This window comes from Uranotaenia lowii, chromosome 3, assembly GCF_029784155.1.
Source record: "Uranotaenia lowii strain MFRU-FL chromosome 3, ASM2978415v1, whole genome shotgun sequence".
Lineage (NCBI taxonomy): Eukaryota > Metazoa > Arthropoda > Insecta > Diptera > Culicidae > Uranotaenia > Uranotaenia lowii.
The window spans coordinates 141475328-141501339 of NC_073693.1; the positions used below are offsets into that span (position 1 = coordinate 141475328).

At 36.9% G+C, this 26012-nt stretch overlaps 1 protein-coding gene across 1 annotated transcript; it reads right to left on the reverse strand.

The window, feature by feature from the left end:
* Positions 1-3930: 3930 nt before the first annotated feature.
* Positions 3931-19157, reverse strand: LOC129752674 (salivary glue protein Sgs-3-like). The gene is made up of 3 exons (XM_055748441.1): positions 19072-19157; positions 4929-5178; positions 3931-4868 (listed from the first exon to the last, which is right to left on the reverse strand). The coding sequence occupies exons 1-3, from the start codon at positions 19129-19131 to the stop codon at positions 3931-3933; spliced, it is 1248 nt and encodes a 415-aa protein (XP_055604416.1). The 5' UTR covers positions 19132-19157.
* Between the last annotated feature and the right edge of the window lie 6855 nt (positions 19158-26012).

Below are 26012 nucleotides of genomic sequence, written 5' to 3' on the forward strand. Positions count from 1 at the left end.
GTGAACTGATTTACAATAAATGGTCGGTCCATTGATTGAAACTCTATCCGATCTCTCCCTTTCTTCCTTTCACCGGTTCGTAAAATGAAAATCTCACCTATAGAGCTATAGCGTGGTTCATATCAACTGATGAGTTGGCATCGTGGTAAGATACCGGACTGCGAACTCGGAGAACTGGAGTGTTCAAATCTCGGTCGAGGAAATTTTTTCGTTCCACTCAAATTACTCAAAATCATTTATTTTGCATTTTGTGGCGAAATCAAATCGTTGGAATCATGTCATTGTAGATATATCGCCTCCACTTTTGTAGCTATATGCTATTTTGGTAAGTTTAATACAATCTTTCCATCTGGTATAATTGTTTGAATAATTCTGTTGTTCCTGCGATATTTTACTTACTTACTTAATGATCCCGCGCCGATCCTCCGGTGCATAGGGCCGTGGTAAAAGACCTCCAATGTTGACGATCCGGAGCCAGCGACTTCACCTGGTCCCAGTCAAGATTCTCGTCGACAGTTCGGATTTCAGCGGCTAGGCTTCGCCGCCACGAGTTTCTGGGCCTGCCTCTTCTTCGATGACCTTCTGGATTCCAGTCAAGCGCCTCTCTGCAAATCTCGTTTTCATCTTTTCGCAGCGTGTGCCCAATCCATCTCCACTTACGTTCCCGAATCTCGATTTCTAGCGCCCTTTGATGACACCGGCGATGTAGTTCCTCATTCGAGATCCAGTTGCCAGGCCACCAAGCGCGGATGATGTTCCGCAGGCAGCGGTTTACAAATACTTGCAGTTTTCGCGTCGTCACCGCATATGTGCACCAAGTTTCGCACCCGTACAGCAATACGGATTTGACGTTTGAGTTGAAGATTCGGATTTTTGTTCGTAGAGAGATCTGGCGTGACCGCCAGATGTTTCGGAGACTCGCAAACGCAAATCGGGCCTTTCTGATCCGGGTTTCGATATCTTTACTGGTACCACCATCAGGCGTTATCTGGCTACCAAGATACTGGAAGCACTCCACTTTCTCAACTTGTTGCCCAGCTACCATGAAACTGGAGGGATTTCCTGTGTTGATCTCCATCGACTTGGTCTTTCCGACATTGACTTTGAGACCTGCTGCCTTGGAACTTTCGGTGAGGTCGTCGAGTTTGCTCTGCATGTCCGGTTGTGTTTGTGCGAGCAAAACAATATCGTCAGCCAGGTCAAGGTCGATCAGTTGCTCCATTGTTGAAGGATTCCACGGCAATCCTCGGTTCGGTGCACAGTCGATCGATCCAGTCAGAATCTCATCCATTACGATGAGGAAAAGTAGCGGTGATAAGATACATCCTTGTCTCACTCCAGCAGTTACCGGGATTGGTTCGGACAAGACACCATCGTGCAAGACCTTGCACGAAAATGCCTCGTATTGTGCAGATGTTTTCATGATTAAGTCGGTCGAATGCTTTTTCGAAATCAACGAACACCAGCAGAAGAGAGTCCTGGAATTCGTTGATTTGTTCCAGTATGATTCGTAGCGTTGTGATGTGGTCCACACATGATCGTCGAGATCGGAATCCAGCTTGTTGCCGTCGGAGTGTAGCGTCTATTTTCTCCTGGATCCTGTTCAGAATCACTTTGCAGAGTACTTTGAGGGTTGTACAGATCAACGTTATGCCTCGCCAGTTACCGCACTCTGTCAGGTCTCCTTTCTGCGGGACCTTTACGAGGATACCCTGCATCCAGTCGGCCGGGAATGTTGCAGTATCCCAAATGTCAGCGAAAAGACGGTGCAACATTTGTGCTGACAGGGCAGGGTCGGCTTTCAGCAGGGATGCAATCGATCCCAGGTGCTTTGTTGGATTTCATGTTTTTGATTGCCGCTTCTATTAGAGCCAGCGAGGGCGCTTCCGAGTTGACGCCATTTATGCGACTTACTGCTGGCGCTTCAAGCTGCGGGTTCTGTTGGCCATCGCTATTCGTGACTCGGAAGAGTTGTTCGAAGTGCTCAGTCCATCGTTTGAGCTGATCTGTTCGATCGGTCAATAACTGACCTGCTCGGTCTTTCAGCGGCATTCTTGCATTAGTCCTTGCACCACTGAGGCGGCGAGAAATGTCATAAAGTAATCGGATATCTCCATTGGCAGCGGCTCTTTCCCCCTCTTCGGCTAGGGAGTTTGTCCAGGCTCTCTTGTCTCGTCTACAAGCTCGTTTAACTGCCTTTTCCAGCTCCGCATATCGTAAGCGGGCGGCTGCTTTGGCTGACCCGGTACATGCCTGCTCAATTCCGACTTTCGCCTTTCTCCGATCATCGACCATCCTCCAAGTTTCATCCGACATCCATTCACTTCTTCTTCCACAAACTTTACCGAGAGTACCATGGCTCGTCGTGATAAAGGCATTCTTGATTCCACACCACTGTTCTTCGACTGTTCCGTCTGTCGGCAGCTCCGAGGCTCGGGATTCTAGCTGTTCAACGTATGCCCTTTTCACCTCTGGATTCTCCAACCGGCGGACGTCGTATCGACACCCGACTTTCTCCTCGCGCCGTTGGACACGCGCAACTCTCAGTCGTATCTCGCCGAGGACGAGGTGATGGTCAGATGCAATGTCTGCGCTTCGCTTGTTGCGGACATCAAGAAGGCTCCTTCTCCATTTTCGGCTGATGCAGATGTGGTCAATTTGATTTTCTGTTCGGCCATCTCGGGATACCCAAGTGACCTTATGTGCTGGTCGATGGGGGAAGAGCGATCCACCGTCCATGTTGTTATTGCCACAAAATTCTACAAACAGCTCTCCGTTTTCGCTCATCTGTCCTAGGCCATGGCGCCCCATGATGCGCTCAAGGTCTTGATTGTCGGAGCCAATCTTTGCGTTGAAGTCGCCCAAATGGATTTGAATGTCACCCTTCGGAATTCTCTCCACCACGCTGTTCAGTTGACTGTAAAACTGCTCTTTCTCCTGCAAATCGGCAACGTCAGTTGGCGCATAACACTGGACCATTGTAAGGTTTCTAACCCGTGTTCTAAATCTGGCTACGATTATTCTTTCGTTTATCGGTTCCCATCTAATGAGGGCCGCGTAGGCCTGCGGGCTTAACAGGAAACCAACTCCTCGTTCCCGAGTAGCATGTTCTCCTCGTATGCCAGAGTAAAGCAGGACTTGCCCGGATTGTGTCTTGTGTTCTCCAGTATTAGGCCAACGGACTTCGCTCAGTCCCAGAATTTCAAGCTTGAGGCGGCTAGCCTCTCTAGCAAGTTGTTCCAGTTTGCCTTGTTGGGCAAGGGTTAAAACATTCCAAGTTCCAATTCGTGTCCGTGTTTTCATGCTAAAAGTTGTCGCCAAAGTTCCAGATCGGTCATTTCTTTCGGATTCCGTAACAAGTTATGAATCGGGAGCAGAAGATTGTTAGCCTAAAGTCCCTATCCCGCGATGGGGCTGCCATCTTGGACTTAGCTGGCGGGAGCCGCATTTCATAAATTCAGGCTGCAAGACAGACGCTGTTTGAGCCGCCCCTGACCTGGAGAACAGACGCTCGGTTGTTGTTGCACGCCGCCCCTGACCTGGGGAACAGACGCGTGCGGCCACCTTCTCAGTCTGCATGCGACCAAAGCATCCACCGGGGTTGGGTACCCGATCTCCGCTTAGGTTACTCGCACCCCAGCCGGCACCGCGGGGAGGCAGAGATAGGAGTTGTGAATAAGAGGTGATATGACCACTATGGGGTCTCGTGTTGCACATTATCCACCGTTTACCAGCCACCGTTTATACCGTGAGACGGTATACTATGAAAATAAAATAAATAAAATAATTATTGGGACTGTGATATTGTTGACACTATTTAACAACACAATTGTTTCCATCTTCTCCGAAATCAGTTCTTATTCGAAATAATAGTTTAAATTTTAAATTAATTTACGATAATACTCGAAAGCCCCATCACAGAGATTAAACCTATTCATCGTTTTCACACGAAAAGTTTGCTAAATTAAATCGACAGAGCAGCCAGTTCATGATGTCCCGGGGTGGCACCCGAAGCACTCCAGCATTCCTGGCCTGACCGTTCCGATCCAGATAGATGACGTTGATAGCTGCGGGTGGGGGAGGTGGAAGCGTTACGTTACTTGGCACGGTTATTGGAGGTAAAGCGAGGCTGGGTCGTGGTGCTTCCTCTTCCTGCTCTTCGGAACTTATCGAGTCGACAGGATCGTGGTTTTGGTGTGAGAACCCTCGAGGATCGACCAAATTGTTGGACAGGATATCCGAGGTCATCCGTTTGATCGGACCAGCCTGTGCGAATCCGAAACTCTGGAGGAAACTGTTGGGGGTGGTGTCCTCGGTTCTGGGATTTGGTGGATTGTAGGTACTTGTGGGTGGCAGATAAACTGGTTGCCGGGTTGTTGTCTTTGTGGGTGGATTGGTGGAAGGTTTGAAAGTTGGTGGCCACGTGATTGGAGGCCTCGTTGTTGGAGGATTCGTTACAGGTGGAACCGGAAGGTATTGATTCGATGGTGGTGGAGGCAGATAGGTATTCGGTTGACAATAAGTGGTCGTGACGAATGAAGTAACCGTGGTGGGTTTAATCGATGTTTCAGTTATGAAAAGCATCGATACGGTTACTGAAGTGCTCGTTAAGGTTTCCGTTTTGACGGATGTCGAGTATTGAGTGACTGGCGGTGGAGTTTGAACAAGCGTCGAAGTGTAGGTCGTAGGAATGACAACCGTAGACAGAACTGTTGATGTTAATACGTTTGTTGAAACTAAAGTGCTGAAGGCGGTCTGAGTAGTTGTTACGAATTGCGTTACGGGAGTTGGCGTTATGTAACTTGTGCTTGTGCTTGTAGAAATAATCGTTGTTGGTTCGATAGCTGTTGTAGTAATTGTTAAATAACCTGAAATTGTTTAAATAGTATATTAAATTTAATAAAATTAACTTTTGATAAAAATGTTACTAGTAATAGGAGGTGCTGTTGTTATCACAGTTGTCGAGCTGGTTGAAGTAAGCGTTAGGGTTTCGGTTTTCGGAACTTCCAACGGACAAGATGGTTTCGTGTAGGTGTACCCATCACTGAACGGGATCGATGGCTTGGTGTAGGTGTAACCCTCGAAGTGTTGCTGCTCTGTGAGTTCGTTCACATCCGGTAAGGATTGAATTCCACGCGCCAAGCATAGTAGCAGCTGTATGATGAGAATCGTTCTGCCCTGAAAAGCAAGAAATTTTTCATTAAGACTTGTGAGTATTAAAAGGAGGTTGTGTGAAAGCTACAGTGCTGAAGAGTAACATAAATTCTTGAGTAAATATGACCAAACGCTTATATTACTTATATAACTCTGCTTAAGAAATATTTTGATTTTTTTGTGTAAATGTAAATAACAGCGAGTATACAATTAACACGTTAAGGACCGCAGAAAAAATCTGAAATACCAAAATTCGGCATTATATATCTCAGAAATAACTAAAAATCCAACAAATTTAGTATCTTTGAGTTGCTGAAATTGTCGTGTTCAATATTGTAGAGTAACGTTAAATCATTAAAATCATAACATTTGCTTCTTAACACTAGAAGGACCGGCAAATTGAATACACCTATTCGGACCGTGACCAGTCAAAATGACTGGTAAAGGGGGAAATTTTTTATATCATAATATTTTTAACTTTTTTCTTTTCGAAATATTTTGTTATTCATTCAAAAACATTTTTGTTATAAAATGGAAATATTTTTTCAGTAAGCGCCGATGTGGTCTAGTGGATAGGCTGGCGCGAGTCTGGTATTGGTACGCCAGGCGTACTGGGTTCGATTCCCGGTATCGGCAAGAAAAACTTTTGGGTTCGAATCCCATAAGCGGGCCGACAGGTAAGATGTGTTTCATTATATAACTGACTATATAATTGGAATGTTCAATCAGTTGCCAGCTGGCCAGGTATATACACGGATGCCGGAATACCTGTAAGTAAACTAGCCCACCTGATTGATTCGTTCTTCCAAAATATACCTACATCAACACACGCAATACATTCACCACATAACAGTTCATACGAAGCCATGGGGTCCGGGTATGGTGGCGCGCTGCATTGGAGATTTGTCGAACCTAATAATCTAAGGAATGTATGTGAACCCATTCTTTGGCAGAAACTGCGGTGAATCCGTGCACCCATGGTGGATTACCAACATACAAAATGGAAATATTTTTTCACCATGGGTGCACGGAATCACCTCATTTTGGCATAGTTGACGAATGCGTGTATGTCATAAAATGAATATTTCAAATAATTATCAAAATATTAAAACACATTATCAATTTAATTATAAAATCATGTTAGATGGCTATGGATATCGACCATGGGTGCACGGTTTCACTTCAATTTGGTTTTAGTAGATATTTTCTAGCACCCATCGCTCCGAAATTTTTCAACACGTTGCCTATAAATTATACCTGATATTGTAGGTTTTGAAGCATATTTTTTTCTATAAGTAGAGCAATTTACCATTGGTGCACGAATTCACCGCCATTCATATAAAATCAATTTTTTTACATGCTCATGGTGAAGAATAAAGACTTTTACAGATTCAAATGAAAAATTGTGTTATATACATGGTTTTTCACTATGCGTGATCGGATTCACCGCGTTTTAGTCAAATATTGGACTTTTTGCCATTTTTTAAAAAGAATTTTTACAAATCTTAACTAAACCAAAGTCATAACCATGTTTTTCATGTTGAGACATAATGATATAAATAACGATTTTTATTTTAAGCTACGTTTTTGCATTCCTGGAAAAGAAATATTTCAATTATATCTTGAAATATTAAATTCAATTATTTATTATTAAAAACTAGGTTTTTGCAATCGTATATTTATCTGATAAGATCTGATCAACATCCAAAAAAATGGAAAACGGTTACCATGGACCGAGTGAATTTTAGGAATTATATGCATCAAGTTATGTCATGCGACGGAAAACAGTGAAAATAAAAATAATGAATCAACATTGTCAAATGTACACGTTGATTTGTTTTTCCTTAAAAGTTTTTTGATTGACTAATATTGCATTTCAAATACCTATCATATCTAACTCAAAAATATTTTGAGTTCTGAAGCAAGTTGAAAACAATTTATTTCTATATAATTTACAACGGCAAATTTACAGCCATTCCATGCTAACATGTTGAAATATCTTAGCGCCGATGTGGTCTATCAGATAGGCTGGCGCGAGTCTGAACTTGGTATGCCAGGCGTACTGGGTTCGATTCCTGGTATCAGGAAGAAAACTTTTGATTTCGAACCCCACAAGTTGCCGACAGGTAAGATGTCTTTTCATCTTATAACTGACTGTATAATAAGAATGTTCAATCAGTTGCTAGCTGGCCAAGTATATACACGGGTTCCGGAATACCTGTTGTAAGTGAACTTGCATTGGAAATTTGTCGAACCGAATAATCTAAGAATGAATGTGAATACATACTTGGGCAGAAACTGCGGTGAATTCGTGCACCCATGGTGGATAACCAATATATAAAAAATATTCCGTGCACCCATGTTGAAATATCATTTAAATCAGTGGTTTTCAAACTTTTTTCACTCACCGCTCCCTTTTGCAAAATTTTCGAGCTTTTCAGAAAATCTATTGAAAAAATGAAAATTTGGATAGTTGAAAAGCTATTAGCTTTTGACTTGATGTTGTTGTAAGGCTTAACTAAAAATTCATTTAAATTTATATGAGGCCCTCAGAGCCAAAAGCGTATCATAAGTGTGAAAATGGTCGATTTTGATTTAATAATGTCAATCGATTCTTATATTTCGAACTATATTTCATGATTTTTCAGATATTTAGAATTTTATTTGCATACTATTTTATTCGAAAGAAAAGAGCATTTTTTTAAATATTTGGAAAATTGGTAAACATGACTAATTAAAAGCGTGTTTTCTCGAAATTTGCTTTTATTCGCTTATAACACGTACTCGAGCGGGACAAATCCGAGATATTTTATCTAAGAAACTGGCAAAATTCGGGCATTTGATTTCAAAATCGTCGACCTAAAACCCGGATAATATCCAGATAAATTGTCTTAAAACCCAGGAATTTCTTAACAAAAATAAAAAAAAAAACTTGAAAAAACATTTTTTTTAAATTTCAAAAACTGTAACCGTTTGTTACAAAATTCTTGTTGTTTTTAAATTGGTACATTGTAAAGTTGAGTGAATGTTCATTTGTTTTATTTCTTGTTAGGGTTAAATACAATATTGTTAGATTTAAATTAGAATAAGAACATAATTTGTTAACACACTCGACAACATGGCACAAAGTGGGTTGAATGCAATGGGAAAATTCTTTCTTTTGCAAATGGAAGGAGATTGCATGCAACATCGTTGGTCGAGGAAAATGGTTGCGGCGTTAATGCTTTGATACTGGCGCGATTTTGCCAAAGCACAAAAGAGGTAAATTTATTTCAATTTGACCGGCAACGGTCATTAGTAAAACAGGCGTGAGTGTGATCAAACCGATAAAGTGGAGTAAGAAAGTGGTGAAAAGTGTCACGGTGGCCATCTTGGACTACTTGCAGGGCACCAGCCTTATTCAGGTAGAGTTGAACCTGCTCCACATACCAGTGGCCAACACTTACCTTGTTGAATTTCCTTTCATAGGACCTTTTTCCGTTTAATAAAAAACCCTTTCTCGCCACTCGAGCGGCAAGCCGTTTGAGTAGCCCCGATCACACTCTTCGGCCTAGTGGGCCTAGTAGCCCACTACGTCTAACCCGTAAAAGAGCGTCGAGATCCTCTGGTCTGCGGGCCATAAGTTGCTAAGGAGGATTATCCTTCGGGTCGGGGAAGACCCGATCCTAAATCCCAAGGAAGGCCCTTCTCGTTCCTACCAATCAGGTCAGCCTGGGTAGGTCGATTACGTCAAGGAAGGAAGCGCCTGTGAGATCCCCCCCCACTCCACGTTGGAGTCAGTAGAGTTTTCCCGAAGACTGACTCTTCAAGCCACCATTTTGTTCGGCGGTTGGACCAACGCGTCATCGCTGATCGCCAACATCGTAGCTACCACCCAGTTCAGCATCCAGCAAACAGCAGCGGAGAAGCAGCAGCGAGCGCTCGCCGGCCGACAGCAGCAGCAGAAGCAGAAAGATAAGTGCACAAGCCCCATCCACCCACACTACACATTACAAAAATACACACTTTAAAATTGAAATAGACCGGTTTTATTTTCCTTCAGTAGATTTCATTTTCTTTCAATAAATAATTCATTTTCTTACAATACAGTTTTATAATTTTTATGAGACAAAACAAACGAGCCTTTGCTGTACCGTTGAACGCGTAACCCCTCCAATTACCCTGTGGTTCGCCGACTCTGAGACGAAGCCAAAGAGTCTCGTGCCACTGAGCTAGCATTCGTAAATAGCACATTCCTAGTACTTATAAATAGTTATTCATTGAATAGTTTCAAAACACAGTTTGATTTTATTTAATTTGTTTTGGCAAATGAAGTGAATAATTTCTGGCAACCGGGCCGGATCGGACTTTTGACGATTTTTTTCAATAAATATCCGGGCAATCTGGCTACCTTAACGTATACCCATTTGGTTCCAAGGGTCTCATATTGCTTCAAACCTCCAGTAAACACTTGATGCTATGTAAAGTTTCCTGGACACTTATTTAAACTGATTAATAAGTTTAATATCAAATCATATATCTTAAATATTGGTAAACAAAATTTTCTATTTACCATTAATTTGCTTTAGTGTTGAAAACTAAATTGCGTTATTGAATACAAATACTGTAAAGCCGGTAAAATAACGTGAGAATAGTATTACTTCTCGATATCTGAATTTGAGTCCTGTTCAAAGCTATGCAGCATTCACGGGTCTAAAAGTTAAAAAAAGATTCTAATAACTAAATCCAGGCAATGTTCGTGATAACCGAAAAGATTAAAAGTTTATCCATGGCAAATGGCACAATTGTTTTTTATGCATCAAATAAAATAGAGATGAACAAATGAGAACTTAAAATAAAAATTCTCTAATCTAAAATAATTCTTACACAATTTCTTAGAAAAAAATCCATCACTAAATCACAGATATCGCCTTTGAATACAGATTTTTTTCAAATGTATTTTCTGTTTATCCGAATTTTTGAGACAATACATTTTAAAGATTATCAAGCATTACCATCTAAAATTATTCTTGTTTTACCCATACAAAATCAGTGACAATTTAAAAAAAATCTTTTAGTTACATTAAAAAATAATTATTGAGATACTGGAACAAAAAATTTGCTTGCAGCTCTGTGAAATCATAAATATTTTAGTCTTCAACCTGATGTCTAGTTTTGTAACGTAATTTTATTTTTTGCATCGAACTTACTCGTTGTTATTCCGGAGTAGGCGTTGATCGTTTCGGAACGAACGCGTTTTTTTCGCTTTTCGAAAGTTTCTAGGAAAAAATCTTATTCAGGTGGAAAATAGTAGGAAAAATTAGAAAATATCACTAGCTAATCACGGGATCTGGTGCGCATTTGATGCGATTGTTTTAAGATGTGTTTGTAGTCCTCGGGTAGTTGAGTGTGTATTGAACTGCAAATACAAATTTATTTTTCGTGATGACAGTGACAAGTTTTGATATAACTCAAAGATCCACTGAAGAAAATTAATAATTTTTGCAAATTAGTCAATTGTTAAGTGCGGTAATTATGTCCGGTGTATTTTGATTATCATTCGTACAGAGAGAACGTCTGTCATAATAGAGAACAAAGTTAAGTGAATTTTTGAAAGGTGTTGAGGGCATGGAATATGGGTTATGCTGCAATGAAGGCTGAGACAATAAATGACGCCCTGGCCAAAGTGTTAAAGTAGAGATCGAGGGGGTCTCGGGAATGTGTGCTCAAATTTAATTAAATGATTCCTGGAGGAAGATTTTGAAGATCAATGTTGTTCTCGTGGGTTGAAGTTGGTCCGACAGAAATATCCTAGTTTAATTTGGAAATAGCTGCTTGTTGAAACTTTTTTCTATGCCTGCTTTGTAATTTTTTTTATGATGTAGATTGCAAATGCACTTGAAAGTAGCATTTGAGTGTATTATGTTGGATGGATTCTTGGTCCTTGGCATCAGAAAGTTGCAGTTTGACGCACATCAATGCATGGGCCGCTAAAAAAACTGAAATCTTTTGTGGTATGATGATAGGTAAGTATCCTTTCATTAAAGATATGCTGAGGTAAGTATAAAAGAGATTTGTGGATGCTGATAAGGTAAGATGTAAAACATGATTGAAAATGTGTTAATATTTTTTGATTATAAATAGCTTAACTCTATTAGTGGGGATAAGAGGGGGTAGGACAGGGCATCAAACGAGCGAAAAACTGATATACAATGGATTGTGGGTTCAAGCCAGCCGGAGTATCTCGGCAAATTTGGAATCTTGAGTAGGCTGCTAAGGTAGGGTTGCCATCCGTCCCGCAAAAGCGGGACATGTCCCGCTTTTTTGTTGATTGTCCCGCTGTCCCGCTTTTTCCTCAAAATGTCCCGCTTTTTTCATGGAAAACTTTTACAAAGACTTACACTGGAAAAAATCAAACTTTATCCTCAATTTCAATTCATTGGTTAACCACAAAAGTTTTTCTAATACGTCTTTTTTCTCAAAATAAGCAACACAACACAAAAAAAAATATCAAATACGTATTGATTTTCCAAATAAGCATAAATTTTTCAGAGTTTACATGACAATACTGAAAAACCCTAAAGTAACCGTAAGATTCTGATTCAGTTAAACTTTTTCGGAGCACGTTCAACAAATGCAAATACATTTGGTATGAAGAAAGTATTGTTTAAATTGCTTCCAAATGATTAGAAATCTTAATTTTCCGACAGAACTTTGGTTAAATTGCCTTTTATCATACAAAACCTTTCTCGACTCAATTGTCCAAAGTATATAATGTTGGAAATTTTTCATGAGTTTTCAAATTTTTAAACAAATTTGAAATTTATATGTTATTGCACACAGGTTTTTTTACGCGATATCAAAGTCGCCGTAGGACATGTAGGACTTGAAATATGTCTCTCGAATAACGTGGAAAATAACCTCGTTTATGGGGAAAAAACCGTGTAAATAGTAGTTGTGTAAGAAAAACTGAGGAAAATCAATCTGCGTTAAAAAATGAGAAAATGTACTTTCCATGAATAACTTTTGCTGATGGTATACGTATACCTTTTTCAATATAATTAAGCTTTTTTTAAGAGTTTCTTAAATGTCCCGCTTTTTTTGGCTGTGTCCCGCTTTTTTGTCGTGAGATGTCCCGCTTTTTTTCGAAAGTGTCTGGCAAGCCTACTAAGGTATCTTTTCAGGATTCTCTATTTGTTTCGAACAGTTGGAAGGGAGTGAGATGAGTCAAACCTGTCCCAAGCCAGTGCACAGTAGACCGCTGCAAAAACTGACTTTTTGCTCCCATGTGTTTTTCCGATTCCTTTTTGCTCTCCAATCATCTGTGTTAAATATCAGATGATATGGTTCATCCCTGAATTAGCGCAACGGGTTTTAAATTTGTATGGAAATTAGTATGGGGAAAGTTTTTTTTTTCAGATTAAAATCGCTAGGGAAGCGATTTTGGGTTTTATGCAAAAAATAACTTTTTCAATGGGCTACTGCATTCTCAAACTTCAATTTTTACTAAGGTTACTTTCAGCTAGATGGTACCAGAAAAAAGTTAAAGCAATCTGTAAAAAAAAAACTCATTCTTAGTAGATCAACAGTCAAAACTGTCAGCAGCACTGGAATCCTGAACTTGCATGCAATATTCCTATCTGAATTCTTGAATACAAGCTACTGCGTGGCATACACAAAGGCGTTTTAAATCGGGTAACGCAGATAGAAAAAAACTACAGCACTATGTAAAAAGTAAGATACAAACTTTTTGAGATTATTGGAGATACACGGTGATAGATGTGGTGAAACGATCCCGAAATTCACAACCAAGTTGAAAAATAAGATTAAGTTACGCATGTGGTATACCTTTGCATACCGCGAGCGGTCAAATGACGGCAAACACTTTCCTCTAAAACTCTCTTCTACAAAACCTAAAACAGATTTTCTACAAAGTTTATAGTTTTGGATAGCTCGTAATGTGACTCAAATACGATTTTCAGACAAAATTTAGCTACAATTATTTTTCTCAAAGTTATTCTAAGTCAAAGAAAAAAATTCGAAAAACAGGCTTCGTAAAAAGGCTATAAATCAGTTATTAAGTACTAGGAAAGAATTTCACTTAATGCCTGAGAACGCTGCGCTCCAGTGCAAAGCCAAATCTAGGTGCTAGAATAGTCTCAGAAAAGGCAGATTGATAAAAAGCAAAAATAGAAACAGCTACCTTTGAAAAGTCGTCAAAAAATCTGTGTTTCGTGTTTTAGAAATCTAAAGATGCTAAAATGTCAATAACGTCAAATTTCCATTTCACTTTACAAGAATTTTCTACTGTAACGGGAACAGCTTTGTCGGTTAATTTATTAAAAATTACGATTTTTACACCAATTTTTTACATTTTTAGTGGCCATGATCTTAAGAAATTTTCAAAAAAATATTTCCATATGTGTAACATATAGCATCTAACTTCAGCGTTCTCAGGCACTTAGTGAATTTTTTTTTTTTCGAGTACTCAATAACTGATTTATAGCCTTTTCCCGAAGCCTATTTTTTCGAAAAAATTAACTTTAGTTATGGTTTTGGACCTGATTTTAACATTTGAAAAAAAATCATTTCCTGTGGATTCTATGAATCAGTGAAAACAAATGATTCAAGAGGTTTTTTACCGAAATCGAATGAAAATTATATAAGTTATGTTTTTTTTACTGTAATAATGGTGCTTTTTCTCTAAATAATTCCACCATAGTGTAAAGTAAAGTTATTAAACTAGTTTATGAAGAATTCAACATTATAAATCTTCACATGTTAAACGGACTGACTTTGGACTAATTTCTGACCGATTTCGGGCCTGCAGCGGTCTAGTGCACAGTGGTGCAGAACATCAATCTAGCTGTACGAAATTATTAGCGCCCAGGGATGAAGAGATAGACATTTGCTGTCTTCAGCAACATTGTTCAGTTTTACATGGAGCATATTCAAGTACCAAAATTTTTGCCGAGGGGTCCACCGATAGCGAGATAAAAATGCTAACTTTCTTGTTTTTCATATTAGGGCTTTGATGTCTTCGACAAAGTTATTTATCTGATCAAAATACATAAGTTTGTTGAATATGTCAAAGTCCTATTACATCACCCTCAGGAGTTAAAGTCAAAGTAAAAAAAATCTCTTGAAAAAACAGTTTTTTGAACCTGACACGTTGTAGATTGGATAAAATGGTTTGCTGTCTTTGAAACAAAGTTGTAACAAGCCACGATCTACAATTGTCTCATACATTATGATGGGTTTAGAAGTTACTGAAGCTCTATAGAAAGCATTTAGTGTTTTTTTATTGGCAGTTTTGGAAGGCTCGTCCATCGTAAAGTGCACATTTTCGCAACACCCCCTTTTATGTGATTATTTTTGATGATAAGTGGAACCATTTCCGTTTGAAATTAGCGCGGAAATCGGTGGAACTAGTGAAGATTTGAATGATTGAAAATACACATTTTATGTAAAAATTACTTATAGAAAAAAACGATAAAACATTTATTTGATTAATAAAATGTTGCAGTTTTCTTTTATATATTTTGTTTTAATAAAAGGCATTTAAAATCGATTAAAACTTATGACTCAACGAAAAGACAAAAGCAAATTGCTTGTAAGATTGGTTACGTGGATACAGTAACTTGGAACCAGCTGAAGTAGTTATATTTTAATGGCAAAATTCTATTATTCATTTATATCATATCAAATACTAATTTAGTGCTCTACCTAATTTGACAGATAAATTCCATTCATTTTCTTGGGTTTAAATGATTTGAAAAATCGAATTAAAATGTCTTTTAATCAAACAAAATATTTAAAAGGAAACTGCAACACTTTATTATTAAATTAAATATTTTAACCTTTTTTCTATAAGTAAAATAGGTAATTTTTACATAAAATGTGTATTTTCAATCATTCAAATCTCTACTAGTTCCACCGATTTACCCGATAATTTCAAACGGAAATGGTTCCACTTATCATCAAAAATAATCACATAAAAGGGGGTGTTGCGAAAATGTGCACTTTTCGATGGACGAGCCTTCCAAAATTGCCAATAAAAAACACTAAATGTTTTCTATAGAGCTTCAGGAACTTCTAAACCCATCATAATGTATGAGACAATTGTAGATCGTGGCTTGTTACAACTTTGTTTCAAAGACAGCAAATCATTTTATCCAATCTACAACGTGTCAGGTTCAAAAAACTGTTTTTTCAAGAGATTTTTTTTACTTTGACTGTAACTCCTGAGGGTGATGTAATAGGACTTTGACATATTCAACAAACTTATGTATTTTGATCAGATAAATAACTTTGTCGAAGACATCAAAGCCATAATTTGAAAAACAAGAAAGTTAGCATTTTTATCTCGCTATTGGTGGATCCCTTGACAAAAATTTTGATATTTGAATATGCTCCATGTAAAACTGGACAATGTTGCTGAAGACATCAAATGTCTATATCTTCATCCATGGGCGCTAATAATTTCGTACAGCTAGATTGTTGTTCTGCACCACTGTGCATTGGCGACGTGGAATTCGTTCTACTGAGCCACGCTTGCGATCATTGAATTTGAAATGCGTTTTTTTTTATCGGTTAAAAAATTAAGGGGGGGGGGGGGGGGGGGGGGTAGGGTCTAACACTTTCAAAAAATCGATTTTTTTATATTTTTATTTTCGTATTGTAGAACATTTCAAGAATGTTGTGTCAAATTTTCAAGTCAATTGAATCAAAACTGTAGAAATTATAGGCCTTTAACTCCTCCTATCTAATACTGCAAGAAAGCAAGAGCAGAAACTTCAAACGCGTTTTTCTCGAAAGCACATTTTTAAAGTCCGTGGACATCGTCATTTGAAAACTACTTATCCGATTCTTTTCAAATTTGGAACATATTTTCTACATAAAACCAGACCCAAACGTTTTTCTTTTTTTTTTACTTTGGAGAGATTTTAAAGACAAAAAATGGCGGATTTTTTCGTGAAAAATCGTAGTTTTTACTTCAAACAGACACAAAAATTTCATAAATTTTTTTTCAAGTTAAATAAAAACGTTGGGGTCCAGAAAAACATCTTTTAAAAATACTTTGCTCTGATTTTTTGACTTCAGATGATTCTGTGCTGAGATACAGTGCCCACCGCAAATCCTGTTTTCTAAAAGGCATCCTCGAAAGTGCTCCGTCACCGGCTCATTTTTCAATACTTTTCTACGAAAAAATTATTAAATGTTCTTTTAACAATGCTTTGTATAATGCAAAAAATTTGAATACATTTGTTTGAACGATAGCTCTAGAAAAAAATCGTGAAAATGGTGTGTTTTTTTTACCCGTTAGACCCTACCACCCCCCCCCCCCCCCTTAATTTAAAGCTTGACGAAGCTTAAAAGGAACTATTGATTTAGAATATTTTTCATGTTGCATTTCAGGTTTAATGATTTAAGGTGGATGTGAGTAGTCAATCAAGCTAAGCTAAGATTCTGTACGCATGATTATGAAAGTTAAATACATTTCAACAAAACTGTTAAAAACCTTGTTTAAATTTTTAATTTATTTCGTCTTCGTAATATCGATAGTTTTTTTCATGCCATGCTATATGCGCATATTACCGCATTTAGGAAATTCCCCCTACCATTAAATCTACTAAATTCTTGGAATCAAAAATCCTTTAAAGAGCTTCGCGGCCACAAAAAAAACAGTCGCAGGCCAAATGTGGCCCGCGGACCTTGTTTTGGCCACTCATGATTCAAATTAACATGATTTTTGAACAGCTTTGCCAGAAATAATTATGATTTTTTGTAGTGGTAATATGTATGGGAGAGTGGGGATTCATGGGCCACTTTTTGCTGTGCTCCATGATTTCTTTATTAAAAAAGATTAAATGAAAAAAAATGGTATGGTTTTTCACATTTCTTACGTATCACAAGGTTATTTTTTAGATAAGTAATATTCCCCAAGTTCTGATTGTTTAAAAAAAATGAATATTTTTTGGCTTTTGAAACATGGTGGGGAATCGTTGGCCACTATATCCAAATTGACCAAATATCATGCAAAGTTTATAAGTTGACCACAAACAGTAATTTGATAATTCATTTCGTAATTTTAAAGTAATTTCAGATGATGAAATTAAAAAGAGAGTTCTATATGATCTGTATGATATAGGATGGACCAAATATTTTCCATGACTCTTCATTTAGCATAAAAAAACGTACTTTAAGCTCTAAATGTGTATAAAAATATAAAAATACAAGCGATGATTTACGAATTGGTTGCGTTTGTGTGACTCATTGATGTTTCATCTAATATTCCTTTTTCACGGGAAAGAATATGACCAATCTAAGAACATAAGCGTATGAGCTTATGTATGTTATGAACTATAGGTTTTGGCATCGATGAAATTAGCGGGTTCTTGTATTACTATGTAAGTAGTTTTTTTAAATTTTTTCAAGCTTGGTAAATAAAAGAAGCATATGATGCGTATTTAAATCAACAACATATAGAAAAATATGCTTACGCAAAGCGACGACGATGTCAGTTGGATTGAGATTTTTATCTCAACACACATCTGAGATATTCAGAGTGGCCCACGTTTCCCCATGGCCTACGTTACCCCCCTCTCCCCTACCATTTTTCCCAAAGTTTTCATCTTAAAACCATTTGAGGTTGCCTTAGAGTTATTCAATTTCACTAATTATTTTAACAGATTCTTATTTTGATAAGTTTTTTTTTTTTTTTGTTTCGATTATAGTCGTTTTACCATTTTTATGGCATTCGCGACTTTATCAACGTTGCAGTTGGCGGATCGTTATTGAAAAACCATCCGGTACAACTGTGTTCGATGTTTACTCTTGGGCTCGAACTCGTGGACATCGGCTCAGGAGGCAACAGACTTGCCAACTGAGCTATATCACAAGCCTTATTTTGATAAGTATATCAACCTTAGCACGTAGGAGTTGTTCAATTTTTGGGAGGAGTAATTTTTTTAATCTTCACCACCGTTTATTTTGGTGATAAGATTTTTTTGCTAAGCCAAACTTGGAACCCCCCAGAAATTTGAATCCTTCGCACGGTTCTGTGTTATTGTGTCGATTATGCTCACATTCGATCGTTTGAGGGAAATGTTCGTTTATCTTACACAAATAATAAACTTCATTTAGTGAACTGACTCACAAGACAAATAGTCGATTCAAAATTGATCTTATTTCTGTTTACAACGATGGTATTATGAATTGAGCGGAACACTTTGATGGAACTCAACAAAAATAATCGGATATCCTTACAGTCAGTCAGTTCGACCACTGCATTCCAAAGGGTCTGAAAGCCTAAAGATCATAAACTAAACCACGTGCCACAACTGGTTCTTCACCCTACGACCTTTTACAGTGAACGACCTCCCCAAATGCACAGACCAAAAAATTAACTTTGATTAAAATTCACAGTTACTCAATCAGTATTCCAGCAGCTGAACGGAGTTTCCCAACACCGGAACAGAACCTGCTTTGGGCACACCGTTGTGTCCGATTCCGCCCCCTATTTTTGGGGGGTAGCCATCGTTCGAACGTTCTCGTTAGCTGTGTCGCCGATTAATTGTTGCATCGTTCCATTGTGCTTTTTCGCCTCGAATAAAATATCCAAAATTCTCATCAAACACTTGTTGCAGCAGCATTAGCGCACTTAAACCTTGCTGTTCTTCTCGGCTGTCCGAATTTTGTACCGAGGTAAGTGTCGTTTAGATTTTAATTTTTGGCGACCTTACTAAGTCCAACCACACCGATAGAAAATAAAAACAGCAACGCAGATCTGTACACATAAATCTTCTTTTTCTGAGACACAACTGGTGCACTGACTATCGCAGATTAAAAGATTGCTCAATTCACTATATCTGCAATTGTTTTATTTTTCATTTAATTTGAAACATTTATTTATAACATTTACAACATTTTAATTACCATTTTGAAGGCACTTGTTGCTTCAAACCCAATCACTTGTGAAGCTTTTCTGATGCGCATGAATTTTCACATTCACTCATTAAAATACACTGTCTTTTTCAAGACCTGATTGAATCAGATTATCCCTTCTTAAACACTTTTAGAAAATAAATCCTTAATCCAAAGGATTCGCTATCACTTTCAGACCCCTCCTCTCCACTGATGCCCGACTAGCATCCACACAGCGCAACTGCCAAAATTGGACTAATCCATCTCGGACCCCAGGTGTCTTGTTTTTAATCGACTCTAATTAGAACCCGCTCGTGGCAGGTGTCTTCTTGCTGATAGAGAAGGCGCCAAAACAAAGAGACATGATCAAAAAATTTGGTCTTTGCACCCCTAACCCCTATCTGCTGCTGTTGTTGGATGCAGTTTAGATGCTTGAGAGACTCTCTTGTAGTTTTCCGCCAATTTTCGGCAAAGTGAGCTTACGTTTTATGGCCCTCTTAAAATCATGCCTTTAGGAGATGAAACCGGCGATTCTAGGATTAATTCAACTATTAGCTGCATAGGAGCTGAAGAACTTTTAGAGTATCGTATTTTGCTAGTCATTTCCATCAACTTTATTTATATGACAGATACAAAATCGACTGTGTCGGCTTATTCTGAAAAAAAAAATGCTGCCCGCTTGATTCAAAATAAGCCGATTTTGGTGAAAATCTCAAGATGAAGATGATGTGAGCTTAAAGCAAATATTTCTAAAAATCGCTAGCTGACTTACACCACTTTCAATTTCCATCGCTAAAAATTGATTGATTCAACCTAGCAACCGATAAAAACTCTGTCCAGTAATGGAATTCTTACCATTTTAATCATTCAGTAATTTGTTATTCACAAATTGTTCGTGCCGTTCACAAATGATCATTCAGTCTTTTCTCTAAAAAGTTAAAAAAAAACTACTGCACATGGTGTTCTGCGCGAAACATATCTGGCGTTTCCCGTTTTATTTTTCTGCATCATTCATCTTTCAAGCAACTTTTTTTTATATATTTCGGTATCGTAGCATGAATGAACATAATCGTGCGGGAAAAATATCGCCATATGAATAGATCTCCTTCTAAGTTTTGAAATAGTTATCGAAAGCTTCAAAAGGTTGAAGGGTTGTTTAAGGTTTAATGATGGTCTTTTATTTTAGTTAATGACATGTTGAGATGATGTATGTATCTATTGTACTGACATGACGTCTTTCGCGAAATACATTTTCAATTTTTAACTACACAGATCAATTCTTTAAGGCGTCTGTCTTTCCAAAATATCTTTTCTCGATTGGCCTCTTTTTTCACTGTTATTCAAGAGCTTTGCAAATACGGAATCACAGACACTTTTCAAACCATCTTCACTAACGCTTTCCTATATACAGGCTTTATTCAAACTGCCCTCCATCGGCGACATTCACGAATTTATGCATACTCTCACATTTCAACTTAACGAAGGCTCTGGCCTTCCCATTTGCACGTTCAAGTTTATCTAAATTCAATCAGCTTAAATATTTTTTTCTATTCAGTGTTCTTATTTATTCTTCTATTCCCTACATCTATCAATAAACATTTGGTGGCTTTGTTAAATTAGAGTAGCGACGAAAACAGACAATGTTAATAAAATTGTTACTAGTGAAATAAGCATGCCGTGAAGAATTTACAGCACAGAATAATATTTTATTTTTTATTGTGATAAACAGATAAACTTATAAGCTAACATTCATTCAAGCAACAAGATTTACTCAGCTCTCTATAAAATATTTTGTATATTTTATTAGCTGACCCGATGTGTTTAGTAACACCTTTTAAAACTATTTGAATTTTTATCAGCACGTCAAATTTAGCTGTGTGGCAGCGGCGTAAAGATTACTGCCACGGGGATACTGATCCATGTCGTACGAAGCGACTTATCCAATAGGTACTTCTCAGACACGTTATCTCATATTTCTGTCCATTGGGTCCATTGGAAATCATTGAGGTTGAGAATCAATCTGGGAGGGGGAGAAATTAGATCAAGGTCAATTATAGCATGCAGAGTTCAGAAATGTTTCAAGTTTAAAACATTGGAAGCATTTTTTTTGTATCTGAATCAGTTTTGAATTGTTGCTGGTATTCTTGAACTTTTGGACGTTTTATCACTCGAGAAGGATATGCCAATAGCGCATATATTTATAATACATGCATTTGCATAAGCTGTATTCCTCCATATTCTCTTGTGTTGGCAATTCGGATTATGATATTTCATTTAACTAATCTCTTTGCTCTCCTAGGAACTCCGTTTTATTAAATCTTTTCACATGTGTTCAAATGTGAATTGCTTTTATGTACGCATGGCTCACGGTCCCATTGTTTTTCAGCTATCTGTTAATAATAACCGATTTGAAATCATAGAAGAATATGATCTAAATTACATCAGTTATATCTGTAACATCAAGCGCATTGTGTATTGCAATTTTTATATTTTCCTTATATTGGACAAGTGTTCAGACCCTTCTAAAGCATGGATCATCTTAAATCTGAACGCATTAAAACGGGTCTATCTCGGAGCTATGTCAACGAAATACAATTGTTTTGTACTCAAAATGTAGGTTTTTTTAATGCACTACAATAGAAAAATAATAAAAAAATTATTTCGATGTGGTTTTGATGAAATTTCGAACTTTTTGTCGAATGACACATGACAATTGCCCAAAATTTTTCGATAGGGCGGAATTGAGGGCAGTTGAGTGGATTCATGTCCTTTTCGACAAAATCCACCCCGGTGTCCCGATACCAATGCAGTACCTCTTTGCTGTCGTGGCAGCTTGCCAAATCTGGCCAAAGCCTTACTGATCCTTTGTGAGATCTAATGTATGGAAGAATAAGTTTTCTCAGGCACTCCTCCTTGTACATCTTGGAGTCCGTGTTCTTGTTTGTCACAAAAACCGGGTTTTTTTGTATGCAGCTGCAAATTCCTTGTCAGATCAAACACTTTTTTGTAAACTTATCGTCAAAACGAATTTGAACTTACCGGAGACATAACCCCGACCAGTGGCTTTATAAAATTTTTGGCCAGGAAGCTGCCAAAAATCCATCATCACGTACGTTTCGTCATCCATGAGGATGCATCCGTCGTACTTCGTTAGAACCTTGTTGTATAACTTCCGGGTCCGTCCTTTGGCTTCTACATTCTTCTTCAATGTCCGGTTTGGTTGCTTACTGGCCCGATAAGATCGTATTACTTCGCGCAGACGAATCCTTCTGACGGTGCACCGGTCGGCGTTGAATTTCTTGGCAATGTCATAGTCCGACTACCCTGTGTTTTCCTTGATCGTTCTTAACACCTTCAAATGCAGTTTCCGATCCTTAGATCCACTATAACGCTTGGTATGAACCTGGCGATCGATAGTATACATCTCACGGAACCATTTGAGAACGCTGCACACAGTCGATTTGACCATTTTTAGAGGTTTCTGACATGGGTGTCCAAAATTAATTTTCATCACGCAGCTTCCATCAGGTGTAACTTTTTTGAAACAAAACGAATCATAATGAAATTTTCAGCACTAATAGAAGAAATATTTCCGAACAAATTATTCTAGAAGATTACTAATGTTATGATGCATCAATATGTTGGAAGCCATGTATCATGGACTCAGGATGGTCATTAGAATCAGCAAATTTAAATCTAAAACCTAGTGTTCTCTACTTTTTTTTTACTGAAAATTTTGATTTACAAAAAATTGTGCTGATATGAAATATTCTGCAACAAACCTATTACAGTCTCAATTATATTTTGTGTTTTTTGCGAGGTGCAAAGAATTTGAAAGCTAATTTTGACTAATTTAGATGTTCTGTCTGGATCTATAGATGCAGTTTTACTGTGAGCTTTTATTTTTTGAATAACTTTTGCAAATATTTAAAAATTATTTTAGAAATTTATGCATTTTGACAAAACTTTAAAACAAAAAAACACGAGATCTAAAAATCAAGGTATTAATCAATTTTCAACTTTCCTCAAGACATCAAGTCATTCTGAATTCTGCGAAAAGGTTATAAAGGTTTTCAATTTGTGTACTTTTCCTCATTTTTATTGAAGTTCAAACCAAATTGAATTTAAAATATTTTTAAAGAAAAAATCTAATCGTTTTGCAGGTTTGAACATTTTTATTAAGTGTAGAATTTACCTTTTTTGGATTATGCATCATCATCTTTGAAATATTATTTCTTAATTAAATTAAATGGGTATCTATAGTAAACAAATTCAGAATGAGATTTCTTTTTCTGTAGCCGTAGATGTGTTACTTCATCAGTTACCAATTATTGATTTCGCTTAAAACTGATGCATTTTAAAGCTTATAAACTCCATATCACCAAAACGCAAGGTGATAGACAAAATTTGAAGAAAATTCTAGTTCAGGACGCTGTTCCTTAAAGTTATCAATTAAATTCTTTTTTTAATCTTTTTAAAATGATTGGTCGAGTTTCATGAAAAAAATCCTTCTTAAATTTTAAAAAAATCATATTTTGATTTAATTTTCAAATAAATTGAACGAATTCTGAAGAATTTTTTTATATTTTTATGAAATATTTTTCTTAAGTTTCTTTTTGTTTGTCAAACCTGATATTTTGGGTTCTAAAAACATAATCTACTGCTTTTGAAACTATATTTTTAAAAAGAAAAACATAGTTTCCATCTTCTGTCCTATTCAGTACCTAATATTGCAATTGATAGGGACAAAATTTCGCCGTCGACCGTGGCCTAGAGGATAGCGTTCAAGTCTTCTAAGCCAGAGGTCATGAGATCGAGTCTCGGTCACAGCATACATAGTACTCTTTCTGTGTGTTGATGATGTTATATTAGTAAAATGCTAGCCATTATATATCCTTGAAAGTTGTACGCTTTAGTCTTAGTTAGAATTTAGATCTCTTCAAAGAAACATGAAGTTTCACTGAGATCCTATATGTGTGTGCTCGTTGTTTTTAAATATTCAAATCTTCAAATTTTAAACTTCGATTGAAATTTTTTAAAAATTTATCTAATTTTCATTATTTGAAATAATATTTTTGAATCGATCATGAATTTAATTTTATCTAATCTCAATTGATTTGATTCGAAGTAGCAACTTAAAAAAAATAATGCGCAATTTTAACTTAATTTGTGGTTTGAATATCTACAACAAAACTTGGAATTTATTATTTTTCATTATTATTAGTTTCTTATTGGTCATTTCCCAATCCGTAATTTGTCAGTATAGTTGAACATGAATACAACATGTATATATGTAAATATAAATATAAATATGTATATGTAAAAAATTATAATGAACTTCAGAACTTTGTTTGCCTTTTGTTTGAAATACTGGATGAATTTTAATAAAGAAAAGGGTTTTATCTTTGACTTTGATCAAAATTAAATGTTTACTTCTTTTCATCGAATAAAATTCAATTAACTACTATTGAAGTTCAAAATGTTATTTTCCTAATCGAGAATTCACATTTCTAATCGGGATAATTTTTTCCAAATTCAAGATACCTACTACAGTGGATTTTTTCAATCAATACTTCCATTGAAAATGAAGAAAAGAAATGTGAAAAAAGATTAAATATAATTTTTTTTTACAGTTTTTTTTCTTGGTTAATTTTTAACGTGATCTCGTGATACCGTGATCTATTGAAAATATGAATTTATTATTTTTTGGGCTTGTGTGATAATTATAAGTTTGAAAGTAGTTTAGAAATCAATTTACCTATTTCTTGTGTATTTTTAGCTTTGTTATTATGTTCGGCTAAATTTGAGTTTTGAGTTTGAAGAGTTGTGCAAGATTTTATTCTAAGCCTGGATTTTTTATCCAAAGTAAAAGTACAATTATTTATAATATTTGATTACTTCCATGTAAATGGCCAAGGAAGGTAGAGTTCCATTTGTATGTGTTGTTTTACTTTAAAATACGTCATATTTTCTAATTTTCTATAGTTTAGTAAACTCTCTCAAATTCTTCTAGTTTAAACCTAAGACAAGTAATCAGTCTGATTGTTGCAGCTCAGCATCCGCCGAGCATGAGGTCAATCGTTCCATCAGTTTCAAGTGGTTCATCTCTTCCGAATCTTCAGACGAGCAAAAGCCAGACCAGAAGGTATGTATCTCTTTACGAGCTCATTGTTTAGTGAGTGAAGTCTACTTTTTGACCAGCTGAGCGTGTAGTTTGACTCAATCAGTATGCACTCTAGTACTCAAAAGATCGAGCTATTATAAACCAGATTCCGATAACTAAATACCTTAACACTTACAAATAGATTTAAACACTTTACACTTAAAGATTTATGATCTTGTTCCAAAGTACCATTTGAAGTTTCATGGTTCCAAATACATACATATAGCCGAGCTTTGCATAGTTTAATGGGATCTTAATTGGCCTTTTGCCCTGAAGAATAATTTTAATTTCCGTTGCAAATTAAACTTACGATCTTTTCAAAAATTTAATGAGAGCTTGCAGATTCCTTTGCACTTTGTTTCGAAAGGATATTGGAGGTGTTTTGACAAAATTTTACTTTATTTGAGTTTTTTTTTAAGTATTTGACAACTTATTTTTTTTAAGTGATAACTGCAGACAAGAATGACTAACTTTTCAGATTAGTTTGTTTGGAAACATAAACGTTAGAACAATACACACTTTGGATGATAAATGACCAGGCATGGTTTGTACCTTCTCTGACGGCCGACGATAATCCAGATATCCACAATGCTTCTTATCTTGATCTCAAACGCCGCCAGAGATGGTCAAAATTTGCCTAATTTTCACAAGTTCACACCCACGCCCCTCCTCTCGAAAGCTAGCTCGTTTGGCGGTGGTGGTGGCCCGAATAAAATATTTTATATAGCTCTTTTTGGCGCCCCTCAGTTTAAGTAGTTATTGCAAGATTTCATCAGCGTCTAACTGCAAC